The sequence below is a fragment of the Balaenoptera ricei genome, chromosome 12, assembly GCF_028023285.1.
Source record: "Balaenoptera ricei isolate mBalRic1 chromosome 12, mBalRic1.hap2, whole genome shotgun sequence".
Classification (NCBI taxonomy): domain Eukaryota; kingdom Metazoa; phylum Chordata; class Mammalia; order Artiodactyla; family Balaenopteridae; genus Balaenoptera; species Balaenoptera ricei.
Window position 1 is genome coordinate 15114106 of NC_082650.1, and position 13226 is coordinate 15127331.

Below are 13226 nucleotides of genomic sequence, written 5' to 3' on the forward strand. Positions count from 1 at the left end.
CTAGGGAGCGTATAAGGTCGCGGCAGCACGGGTCACGTGGTCCTACGGTCACGTGGACCGGGCGGCTTACGCTCCGCTGGGCCAGGAGTCCTGTGCGCCTGCGCAGTGTCGGGCTCTGGGAGGGGCGCTGGGTCCGTGTTGGGAGTGGCTGCGGGAGCGCGGGGCTGCCGCCGGGACTCTTGTCTCTTGCCTGCGGCAGAGCCGTAGGAGCTTGCGCGTTTGGCGCGTCTGTCTTTTCCTCCCGCGGAGAGGTTAGTGCACTACCTTGTTCTGGGAGCTTGTATGGTCTCGCACAGCGGTCCGCCCTTTGCTCCCCGCCGCCCTGAACGTCTCGCGTCACGTGTTTCACCGGTACAGCGGAGGCCCCCTGCCTATTACAGTGATCTTTGGTCGATTTAGCTGGGAGTGAAAAGCACTCCGTCCATACCCACGTACTGAACCCTTCTTTCAGCCAGTGCATAGCGGTAACTGCAAAGATAAAATAATTTTGAGCAGCTTAAGGAATTGGAAGGCGTGCTCCCAGAGATTAGCGCCACTTATCCATTGACTCATAGTCTAGTTGATACAGATTTCTCAGTTTGTATGTTCTTAAAAAGTAGAAAATGTGTCCAAGAACTGAGTAGCTGCCTTGTATTTCATTCAAAAAGTACGAGTTGAATAACTGCTGTGTGCTGGGCACTCTGGTTACAGGAGACACAGCATGAACAAAAGGCAAATCTTCATCCTCAAGGAGCTTAGGTGCTACAGGAGAGAGACAAAGATCTCCTTTGCTCTTCTGTTTTTTTCCCTGTAGCGTTGTGACTATTTAATGTATATTTTAGTGGTTTACCACGTGTATTATCTGTCACCCCCACTGTGATGTAAGTTTCAAAAGATAGGGATTTTCGTCTATTTTATTTTCAGCTGTATTAGCAAGTAGGACAATTTCTGTCACATGGTAGGAACTCAGTTCATAATTTGTTGTGTGAGTTAATAAATTAAGAACACAACGTGTTTGCAAGTGATGTTAAATGCAATGGAGAAATAGAGAGTGGAGGCAGCTAGAGTGCGGGTGCTGGTGTGCGTTTTAAATGAAGTGGTCAGGGAAGACTTCACTGTGTAGGAGACATTTGAGCAAAGGTCTGAAGGAGGTGAGGGAATGAGGCTTACAGACACCCGGGAGAAGAGTATAAGGGATAGTAAGTGCAGAGATCCAGAGACCAGAGTGACTGGAGCAAAATGAGCAGGGGGAAAAAGCTGGAGGAGATGTCAGAGTGGTGATAAAGGGCAGAGAATGGAGGGCCATGCAGTCTATCTTAAGGTGTTTGGCTTTTATTTCAAGTGAAATGTGAGGCCATCATCAAATTTTATGAAGAGGGAAGATGTAATCCGATTTGAGTTTGGTTGCTGTGTTCAGAAGAATCTGAAGAACAGAAGCTGGGAAACCAATTCGGAGGCTGTGACAGTAATCCCTGGGAAGGACAGCAGCTTGGACCAGGGTGGTGGCAGTGTTGGTGGTGAGGACCAGTCCGAACAAAGCCAGTGGGATTTGCTGACAGATTGGGTATGGAGAAGGAAGAGAAGAATAAGGTGGACTGCAGGTTTGGGGCCTTAGCAAAGGTAAGGATGTAATTGCTATTTCATGAGTGGGGGAGACTGGGAAGAATAGGATTTGCAGGAAGATTTCAGAAGCTCAGTTTTGAGCATGTTACATTTTTCATGCTCATCAGAGTAGTTTAGGGATAAATATTTGCTATTCATCAATTGTAGGTACTATATAAAACTATGAGATTGGGTGAGATCACCAGGAGCTGAGAATAGAGAAGAAAGGTGACCCAAATACTGGGCCTTGGTACATTACATTCTTGGGATGGGAAACCAGCAAAAGAGACATCCTACCAATGAGGTAGGATGCAAATGGCCAGCGTGGTATCCCAGAAGCGAGTGAGGGAGTAGGGTGGAGTGATCAGCTGTATCACATGTTGCTGGTCAGTCAGGTAAAATGAATACTGAGAAGTGACCACAGGACTTATAAATGTGGTGGTCGTTGCTGGCCTTGACAAATGGGTTTTGGTGAAGTGACAGAGATGAACATGCCCAATTGGAGTGGGTTCAAAAAAAATCAGAGAAGAGGAGATGGAGAGAGGCAATAAAACTCCTCTAAAAGGAAAGGAGCTCAGAGAACAAGTGTAGTATATGGAAGGGAAGATGGGTGTCGGGGAAGAGTTGTTTTTATAAGGTGGGAGAAATCAGAGCCTAGTTGTATGCTAATAGGAATGTGTCAGTAAAAAGGGAAAAATAAGTAGCATGGGAGAGAGAGGGGAGAAGAGCTTAACTATGTCTTCTGTAGGCAGGGAAGGAAGAGACTCGGTGTGCAGATAGAGGACCTGGCTGTGGATGGGACCACGGGCACCTCATCTGTAGCAGCAGAAGGCAAGACAAAGTATATGGGCACAAAAGCAATAGGTGGGCAGGTGGATGATGGCAAGAGCTGGTGGAAGTTCTCTCCTGATTATTTCTGTTTTGTCAACCAAAGAGGAAGCAAGGTCGTTATTGAGAATGAGAAAGGAGGAGGCATTGAAGGTGTGAGGAGAGAGCGAAAAGTAAAATATAGTATGGAAGTACAGTATTTAAGATCGTTGAGTGGCATGAAGGGCCCACCTGAAGTGGGTGGTCATGATTTTAAAGTGAGACCAGATGGTTGTTGGTTGGTTGTCTGTCTCCAGCCACGTTGAGGTGCAGGAGTCCAGGCGCAAATTGGGTGAATTATATTTAATTCACGTTGAGGTTTTGTCACGTGGGTATGTGGAAGAGAGGGGTGCAAGGGATTTGGGGCCCATGGAATATAGCTAAGTGTGGGGGAAGTGATGTGGGGAGCGAGGGGCAGTGAAAAAGTGCTTGGATCATTGAATTGTAGGTCCTGTTGGGGTTGAAGAACTGTTGGAATTGGGTGATAGGAGTGAGCCTGGAAGATCAGAGGTGGTGTTTGGAGAGTAGAATGCTTGAAATTGAGAACATGAGGTTACAGATACTGGTAATGACAGGTCTAGAGCAGGACCCTCCAACAGGTATACGATACAAGCCACACACGGCATTTTAAGTTTTCTAGACACTTTAAAAGTAAAAATTAAGAGGTGAGGTTAATTTTATCTAGCCCAATATATCTAAAAATATTATTTCAACAAGTAATCAATATAAAAATTATTGAGATATTTTACTTTTTTATATTAAGTATAAAATACAAGGTACCAAAAAAAATTATTTTTTAAATTTTATTGAGCCACATTTCAAGTGCTCAGTAGCCGCAGGTGCCTAATGGCCACGATATAGCTCAGAGCGTAAGACCCTGGGAGTGAGTGGCTAAGGGAGAATGGAAGAAGAGATCACTCGGGGGGGTGGGGGGCGGATCACGCCCCCCACCAATCTGCACGGATGTAGAAACCATCAAGAATTATGACAAGGATGATGTGGAACACGGAAATTCGATGCCCAAAATGTTATATAAAGCTCTTAGTGTAATTAAAAATCTAGTGTATTTTTATCTTTAAATTTAGTTTGTGCAATTAAAATTTCACTTTTCTGAGATGTGTTCCAGTTTTTAACAAAGCCTAAATAATTTTGTGTGTGTGTCGGATACCTTAAATGCTACCCCTCTGTTTTCCTCAGCAAAGGGAGAAAACACACTCGTTTGTCCTGTAGGTTTTACGTTCTTTGTCCCAGCCTCTGTGTGAAGGCAAGATTTAGAGCTTGGAGGTAAGAATTTCCTAGAAGAGAATGGAAGAATCCAGGTCTGTGTAAACAGATTCCTAAAATAGTGTCTAATTAGGTTCTGCAAAACCCACTGGTTCAACTGGCAGGTAATAGTATAACTAAAGGTGAACTAGAATAGCTAGTTGGACTAGAACTAAATAGAGAATTCCAGCTTTGGAAGATATTTTGAAAGCAGCAGGTTCTACCTCCTAAATATCGCAGTGACTCATCCTTGGCCTCATCCTTTTAAAGGGAGATAATCTATATGCAGTGGTTACAGCGTTGTCTTTAGAACTGCAAAAGCTTGGGATTTCCTTCTGTCTCTGCATCACTGATTGTAAGCAGTCAGCCTCCCTAAGCCTCAGTTGCCCCTGTGAAGTACCTCACGGGATTGTCGTGAGGTGAAGCAGAGCGCTTGCTGGGTACAAAGTACTCAGAAAGCAATGTCTTAGTCTCTCTCAGTTCCCCCTCTAAGTTTTAACCAAGGATATGTTTCTTGAATGTACTTTTTTTTTTTTTTTTTTTTTTTTAGAAAGATGCTGCATATTTTGCTACCTCTGATTATAGTTATTCTATTCTTTTTTTTTTTTAATTTTTATTTATTTATTTATTTATGGCTGTTTTGGGTCTTCGTTTCTGTACGAGGGCCTTTCTCCAGCTGCAACGAGCGGGGGCCACTCTGCATCGCGGTGTGCGGGCCTCTCATTATCGCGGCCTCTCTTGTTGCGGAGCACAGGCTCCAGACGCGCAGGCTCAGTAGTTGTGGCTCACGGGCCTAGTTGCTCCGCGGCATGTGGGATCCTCCCAGACCAGGGCTCGAACCCGTGTCTCCCTCACTGGCAGGCAGATTCTCAACCACTGCGCCACCAGGGAAGCCCTTGAATGTACTTTTGACCGTGTGAGTCTCACGTGAAGAGCCCCGACTTCCCCCTCCTATAGAGGCTCTTTAGGACCAGTACTTAGGATGCAGCCACAGGCTCCTGTTCGGCCCTCAGCTGCTGCTGCAGCTCACACCTGCCTCCCCTGAAGGTGCATCCTGTGTGTCAGGTGAACAACACTGTTTACCTGGGGGGTTTGACTTGCCGATCCCTCTGCCCTTTTGAAACCCGATTCAAACATCACCTCTGATAGGCCCCAATAATTGTCTGTTGCTTTAAGGTGTTCAAAAATGCTATGTGTTTAAAGGACAAATAAACTACTTTTTTTTTTTGGTTTGGCCACGCCGTGCGGCATGTGGGATCTTAGTTCCCAGACCAGGGATCGAACCCTTGCCCCCTGCATTGGGAGCGCAGAGTCTTAACCACTGGACCGCCAGGGAAGTCCCTCAATAGCTTTATAGTCTTGTAACCTTCCAGAAAGAAGGCTAAAGGTTGACTAAAGGAGAGGTGGTGAAAACACTTGTATGTATTTTTTTAACCTCATTCTTTTACTAGGCTTAAGTTAAGCTGTATCTACTTTGCAAATTGTTTTACAGAAATATACCTGTTACCTGGGAAAACACTATATATCTTTTTAACATTTTTTATTAAAACACTTGAACTGTGAATTCTTTTTCTTTTAGCTTGAGATGTGGTAATGTCAGCCAGACTTCTCAGATCCTTGGCCAGATGTCACTATATTCTATCAAAAGCGTGTCAGTGCCAAAGACTTGTTCATCGAACATTAAAACCACTTAAGGAATTTGAGACCACAGCATGCAACACCCTGACAAGACGTCAGAACGTGAATTTGTTCTTTCCTGATACAGCAGCTGTTGGTTTGAATAAGTCCCAGGTCCTGGAAATGAACCGGAAAATATCAAATACAAACGTACTCTCTCCATTAAACACCGCACGTTACCAAGATGAAAAAGAGCACCTTCCAACCAGGAACTCCCTTGGTACTCATAGGAAAGTGACTCACAAACCAAATCTGTTAGGTTTTAAGTGGTTTATAAAAATATTAAAGAGACATTCCTCATCTGTGTCAACGGAAACACTTGTTTCTAAACAAGACTTTCCGCAAATCAAGAGACCACTGAAAGCATCAAGGACCAGGCAGCCATCCAGGACCAACCTTCCAGTTCTGCCTGTGAACAAGGTAAAAACACTTGTGGTGGTGGCGCCTCTGTTCCCTAATAATCACTCTGAACCCCTGTGGATCCCACCTCAGCCTTAGTGCCAACATGGGAGAGCCAGCCCCCAGCTCAGCACTTCTTTCAGGATCTTTGAAGCCTAATAGTAAAACCTGTCATCTCCAAAGGGAATCAACATCTTAATTTTAGGAATTAGTGGTACATATAAAGGCAAAATAGAGGCAATTAAATATAAAAATATAGTTTATGAAAGGATTAGTTAGTGGCCTAAGGAGATTTTGAAAAAGACTAGTAGTAAGTCCATTCTAGGAACAGTGCTATAAAAAGCCCCCATTTAAAAAAAAAAATCAAACTGTAGAAATTCTGTATTAAATTTAAAAAATTTTTGTTACATTAAGTACGCAGGCAGGTAAACATTCATTAGCCAATGGTGACTGCATGGGAGAGGGTGGTGAAAGGACATGGCAAGGTGGAATCCAAAAAGCAGAGTGAAGGTTTTTGCTTTTTTTTATCATTTGAAGGTTGAAGTGGTTGTTTTCATTCACTGTTAAGAGGTTTATGGGAATTTCTCAACTACAGTTTGCATTTGCCCACTAAATGATAAATATTTAAGGTCAAGATCAAGCCCTTTGGTAACCTGTGTATCTCGCATGATACTTGAAACTTTGCCTTATACTTAATAAATGTTTATTAAACAGGAAAGGATAGAAGAGAAGCAAAGGGATCTTTGATGTCTGTAGCCATCAACGTTAAAATTAGGAATGTCGAATATTTAAAACTTGATGAAGCATTCTGAATCTATCAGAAAACAGGTTATACTGTCTATCTTAAAATCTCGATTCTGAGAAGTAGACCTTGAGAGCGTTTAACTTGTTCTGTTTTTGTTTTGTTTTTTTTTTACTGTGTGGTTGACTTCCTTTAAAAAGGGGTACAGGCCTTCACGTCTTATCCTCAGGTTGTGAAGTTAGGAGTCGGTTAATGACTTTTATTTTGGATTCTAGCTTTGTTTACATTCTTGTTTGGTTTCCTTGAACCCACGATATGAAGGATGGGAGTTTTGGATGCATTCTGCTCTCACTCCTTTCTTTCTAGCTCTTGAGTGTTTAATTATGTTGTTTAGTTTTGTGATCATCTGGGAAATTTAGTATTTAAGTGACTGAGATGAAATTAAGTGTAAAAACCTGAATTCATAGCAGGTCCAAAAAAGAGGAGGATCAAGTCCCTTTTTTCTTTTGTTACATCTAGCAGCCCAGAGCAGAATCAAGTTTCTTATGAAAGGCTGGTAAGGTCAGAGATGTCACTTTTTTTTGTAGTTGTTGGTTGTAAACTGTCAAAGAGGCATTATTTCTTTGGGCTGTCCGTAGACTTGAAAGCAGTTTTCCTGGATTCCGTTTTTTATTTTTCTTTAGGACTTTTTTTTTTTCTGCTTCCAGGAAAGGATTTGAAGTAGATTTTCAAAATTTAATAAGTTTCAAATGAGATAATAAAAGCATTACATTTAAAATAGAGCAAGCAGTTGATATGAACAGAGAAGTAAATATTATCAGGTATCTGATATGAGTAATCTAGTTGAACATTTAGTTCGGAGAAGCCCAGTGATTAAAGAAAAGCAGGAATACTCCTGGGTTGTACATTTCTTGTTGTCTAACAAGAAAAAAAGAAAAACATAAGAGTGTCTTATAAGAAATAACTTTTTCTGTCACCAATTTAAGGAGTCATTTATTTCCTGGGTCCTGGCGTAGGACATATTATGTAACGTAATAGCTGTGACTTCGGTTGGAATTTCGCGAAAACAGAAACAGTATGTCGTTTCTCTGGAAGCACAGGAAAATAATAGACAATCTTTTCTATTTCTGAAAGCATTTTGAAAGTGACCTGAGGGAGTATGATTCTTGGAACATTATTTTCTAATGATCTTACAGGAGAACACAGTCTTGAGGTATAACGAGGTAATATATGCCCAGGGCTGAAGACTGGCTTTTATCTGTCCCGAATAGAGGGCCCCTCCATTTCCACGTGGGCATCATGGGGCTGGCGAGTCCCCTTTGGTGGTAAAGCCCTTTCCTCCCCTCTGGACTGAGTCAGGAAAGGACTCTACTTTGTACCAGAAAGAGGTACCCTTTGTCTCATTCCCCACGTGTGCACCTGAGCTCACCCTCTTACCTCTGCCACACGGCGTGCGCTTGGAATTGACTGGGTGAGGCTACTCACCCTCTATATTGGAATCAAGTCTTCACCTGATTCCATTTGTAGAGATCATAACCTACTGAGATGCTCAACCCACATACCGTTGGCTCATCACTTACCATGGCAGGGCCAGTGCTTCTTGTTGCTCTGTCCTGTCTTTGAGGAGGACAATGCCCGAGGATGAGGACCACCCTCTGAGCAGCGTGGAGGCTGGCAGAGGAGGCAGGGTGCTGGGACGCCCAGCAGTAGTTTTCAGGCTAACACCACAGTGTGTAGTAAAATTAACCAGTGGGTTGTTAATAGGTTTGGGTTTTTCTTGGTTTGTTTGATGAAATAGAATAGAAATTATCAATGCATTACTCATAATAAAGGTAAATATTGTTCTGTGAAGCTTTTGCGTCAGTTATTGGTGTGGGTGTCTATGTGTAGGTAGGTACTGTGTATGTGAAAGGGTTTCTCACCATGGGTTGTAGTCAGAAAGCTTAAAAGCTAAAGCTTTATACTAGTAATGTAAAATGCATCTGTGTTTTATAACTTTCGCCTATAATCTGTACATAACAGGAAAAACATGCATTTTTTTCCCTTAGTAATATAGAAGCAACATTACTGTAATGCACTAATTTCTTTTTTTAGTGAAAGAACATGAATAAAAATAAAGTTTCTTTTTTAGGAAAAGTATTCTGTCAGAGTATGTGATGCTCTAAAACAAGAATCATATATAAATTTCTAGCCCCATCTGCTGGAATATGTTTTCTGTGGCCAGAAAAATGAAACATACTGAAACATGGTGGTTTTCTTGGCTTTGGTTTTGTTTTGTTTGGGTTTGGGTGGTTTTCTTTTAACATTTTAAAATAGAAAGGCCTAAATTTAAGTCTTAAATCCAATAACTATTTTAGGTTGGTTTGGCACATTTATTTAAGAACAAGTTGTTGATCCCCATGCTAGAATCTGAAATTTGCTATATATTTATATTTAATGCTCAAAAAATAATGGTTCATTATAAAAATCCAGAAAAAAACATGTCTAAAAATGAAAGCTTCTTGCAGAGTAACATCTTTAAATAATAGGGGAAAAAAATGCAAAGATGACACACACTCTTTCCCTTTACCAAATGGATTTAAATACAATCTTGAAATTGAAAAACAAAGGAAATAAAACCCAAAAATGATATTTATAACAAGTCAAATTGGAAAACCTTGTGAATCATTTATTCACAGAAGATTCATAACTTAAACAGAGACTCACATCCCAGATGTTTAAGGAGAATACAGAAAGTAGTGTGGCGAGCCATATAAGTTATGTAACGTAGGCTAAGCCAAATAAGCTGTGAGACATTGGCTAGAACTCTGACCCAAACTAAATAAGAGATGGTGAGAGAAGGAAAGGTGACAGTCTTCAGAAAATCTGCAAAGATCCTTGGAATGACTAAGTTAAAAACAAATTGTGTTTAAAAATTTATAACCTGACTCTTTGGAGCTCAGCATATATTTTCTCATGGAAGTAGTGGTTGAATGCTTTGACTTGTTCCATTTTTGAGAATGTAAAATAGTATAAGTTTTTTTAGCACAGATGGGCCTGGTCCGTAAGAAAGATGATGGTGAAGCAGGCACGAGACAGGGAGTGGGAGGGACTGCATCGGCTGGAGAATCAGGCCCGCCCCCCCCCCGCCCCAACCCTGGTCAGTTACTGCTAGATCTTCCACTGGAGCGAAAGATGATGGAAATCTGGATTTTGTGTCAAATGGCCATTTATTGTTGATAGTTTGTTCAAATCTTGAAAACACTATGTGGGTCAGCTCTTGAGTTGGATAGTTCTCTGGGCTGCCAGTTTACGGCTCTGATTCTAGAGACAGTCGGCAGTGCCGTTTCTAGTACAGTTATGGGAAAACCCTCCACTGGACTAGCTGTTGTTGACCTTCTCCTTATCTCCTGTCTTCTCCTTCGTGCCTCCTTCTCTTCCCACTCCAGCCTAAACTAAGCATGTCAGCTGTAGCAGTCCCAGAGTAACTCTGACATCCAACCTAATACACTGGGATTTTGCTTAGCAAACTTCAGTAAATTTGTCAGCTTTTGTAGGGTAGAGCCTGCCTGCCATGGCCTTACCTGATGCTTCTTTCCAGGATTCCTTTCTTTCAGCCAACTTAATCTCATATCCTGCCCCCTCTTTTTAACTCCACGGAGCCTTAAAAGAACAACTAGTGCTGGCACTTCTAAACCTTAAGCGCATAACTGATTCCTGTACTCCAGTAACCAGCTTTACTTTGACTGTATGGATCCGTATGTTTTTGTAAATTCACGTGTTCTTACCTTCATAATCAATATGGGAATCAGCATGTCAGATATCTGCAACAGGAGGGTTCTGCATCCGTTTAGCTCACATTCAGTGACAATGTCAGGTTGTCTGACTTTTAATTTTTTTTCTAATTGAATTAAAATCAATTAGACAATTGAATGTTTTGCTTATGAGCGGATATTTTACAGATTTTAGGTTTTTCAGGTCCTCTGTTTATTCCTCTGCTACTTTTCAAACCACACATTAGAACTGTGTAACAGATGGAAGAAAAAGCAAACCAGAGTTAGGTCATCTCTTGAGAAAGAGCCAGGAGTTAGGTAACAAAAGTGGGAGGAAGGAAGAAATTTATGTACTACTTTTCTTGAATTTCATACTAGGAATGTAGCAGAAAGGGAAAGAATTTAGGAGCCAAGATGAGTAAATCCTAGGAATAAATTTTGATTTAGTGACTCATATACCTCTTTTGATACATATGGACCAAAGCACCATATGTATCAAAGACAGTAGACTCACTAATGTTCTGATTAATAGATACTAAAATATAAAATTACGAACAAATGAAAATTCAGATGTAAATTACTTGATAAACTTTTTAGCCTCCCATAAATTTTGATGGTTTAAACATATCTGTATGTGCCGTAATAATAACTATTACCTAAAAAATGTTGAACATTTGTGCTAGTCATGGTTCTGAGCAGTTGACATTCATCAGCTTGTTTAAACTTCACAACAACCCTATCAAGTAGGCATTATTGTTATTCTGATTTTTTTTTAATGAACCTAATTCTGTGCCTGAACTCTTAACACCTCTGCCGATAGCTTTTGAACTTTATTGACCATATTCCATAGTGAGAAATTTATTTTACATTACAGTGTATATGTAGTGACCCAATATACCTATATAGACATATATGTGACAGAAAATGTCATAAAATTTACCCTTACTATGAATTATGTACTCTAATATTTTCTGTTTTATTCTGTTTAGTTTATTTTTTTTTAAGCTGGTTTGGGCCGACTAAATTGGTATCAGGACTCACTAACGGCTTGTGACCTACAGTTTGACAAAAACACTGTGTGCTGTGCCATATGCTTACCATATGTATACTGTATAGCTACACACAACATAAATGTGTGCATGTACACACAGGTAAGACTCCTAGTGCAGAAATCCAAAGCACTCACCAAACCGGGACACATTCTCAGATTCACAGAACTTTTAACCAGAGTACAATTAACTAGAGTAAAAATTCTGTAATTCCTTAGTAGATTCAAAGTAATCTCTTGCCTGTACAAGGCTAGTGGCAAATTATCAAATGACCTCAAATAATAATGCTGCTGTGAAAAAGAACCATGGAAGCTCAAGGTTGGACAGACGTTAACTAGCATCTCATCCAGGCGCCTTGTATGGTGCCTAAATCCCCTCTATTTTTTGACCAGTCTGTGCTTGAAGCACAAGCAGCAGGTGTGGCTCCCTGTTCTGACAGCCCGCTCCGTCTCTTTGACGATGAAGAGGAAGTTCGTGCGTAGATTGAGCTGAAACCTGCCTGCTTGTAACTTCTTCCTCTGCATCCTTCTCACGTCCTTTGTCTGAACCGTAGAAACGTTTGGAGAAAGCTCTCGAGTGCCAGTTTTGCAGCACGCCATCCTCCCTGTAAAGAGACAGCCATCACAGGCACCTCTTGGTAACCCATCTCACGCTCCTCTCTCTGGCACAGGACCTGATGCACTGTACTGCATTTGCAACCGCAGATGAATACCATCTTGGAAGTCTCTCTCAAGATCTGGCCTCCCATGGATATGTTGAAGTAACAAGCTTGCCTAGAGGTACATCTTCTTGAACCTGGGGCCAAGTATGTTAAAATGCATTAGAAAATAATTTTCCTATGATAACTGTCTTAAATATGCATTTGTTTAGGTTTCATTTTCTCCTTTTTTTAAATAAATTTATTTATTTGTTCTTATTTTTGGCCGTGTTGGGTCTTTGTTGCTGTGCACATGGGCTTTCTCTAGTTGGCGGCGAGCGGGGGCTACTCTTCTTTGCGGTGCGTGGGCTTCTCATTGCGGTGGCTTCTCTTGTTGCAGAGCACGGGCTCTAGGCACGTGGGCTTCAGTAGTTGTGGCACGTGGGCTCAGTAGTTGTGGCTCGCAGGCTCTGTGATGCACGGGCTTAGTTGCTCCACGGCATGTGGGATCTTCCCGGACCAGGGCTCGAACCCATGTCCCCTGCATTGGCAGGTGGGTTCTTAACCACTGAGCTACCAGGGAAGCCCCTCATTTTCTATTTGAAGGATTATATCATAAAAGTGGTGTTGAATCTCTTTATACAAATGACATACAAAGATAGGAAATTTAAAACATATTCACAGAGAACTTAGATCTAAGATTAAACTCAATATGGTTTATTCAGCTGTATTTATAGGATCCCTCTTACTTGGGATGATCAAAGGCCATGACACTTCATTTCTGTCACGTTAAAAAGTTATTTTAGTATTACAGAAGAACCGTAAAATTGATAGAAATGTTGGGGAGAGCCTTTAAAGAAAAATTTACCAGTACGGTCCAACACTTTAAAACTAACAAAATTAGTTAAAAGATAAACTCACTATTTTAAAAGAGAATTAAAATAAACTGAGAGGATTTTAGGATAGTGTGAGGAAGGCATCTTGAGAAATCACCTGCTTTACGTTAAAAAAATGACTTGGAGCACTTTGATGGAAGATTCATGAATTTACCTCAAAGTAGCAAAAAATAGTAGGTTGAAAACCTCTCTGCTACAGAAGAAATTCTTAAAAGAGTCACCGACCCTGTAAGAAACAATCGAAATGTCATTGTGCTTTCTCAGCCTTGATGATCTGAACTGACTGTTTGTACTATTTGGTGGCAAAAAACAAACATAATTGACTTAGAAAAACAGAGCTATGTCCAGGGCCTCTAAAAAGAA

The 13226-nt window shown here is 41.2% G+C and overlaps 1 protein-coding gene across 5 annotated transcripts in view; it reads left to right on the forward strand.

Annotated features, from left to right (window-relative positions):
- Positions 1–122: 122 nt before the first annotated feature.
- Positions 123–13226, forward strand: part of RMND1 (required for meiotic nuclear division 1 homolog) — a 42643-nt gene continuing 29539 nt past the window's right edge. For 2 of the 5 annotated variants that reach the window (XR_009506247.1, XM_059941891.1), the window contains exons 1-3: positions 123–251; positions 5291–5808; positions 12001–12109. Coding sequence is in view for 2 of the 5 variants with exons in the window: in XM_059941891.1 (XP_059797874.1) it covers positions 5305–5808; positions 12001–12109 (613 nt within the window). In the remaining 3 variants the exon portion in view is untranslated. The other 3 variants (XM_059941892.1, XM_059941890.1, XM_059941889.1) reach the window with 3 other exon arrangements.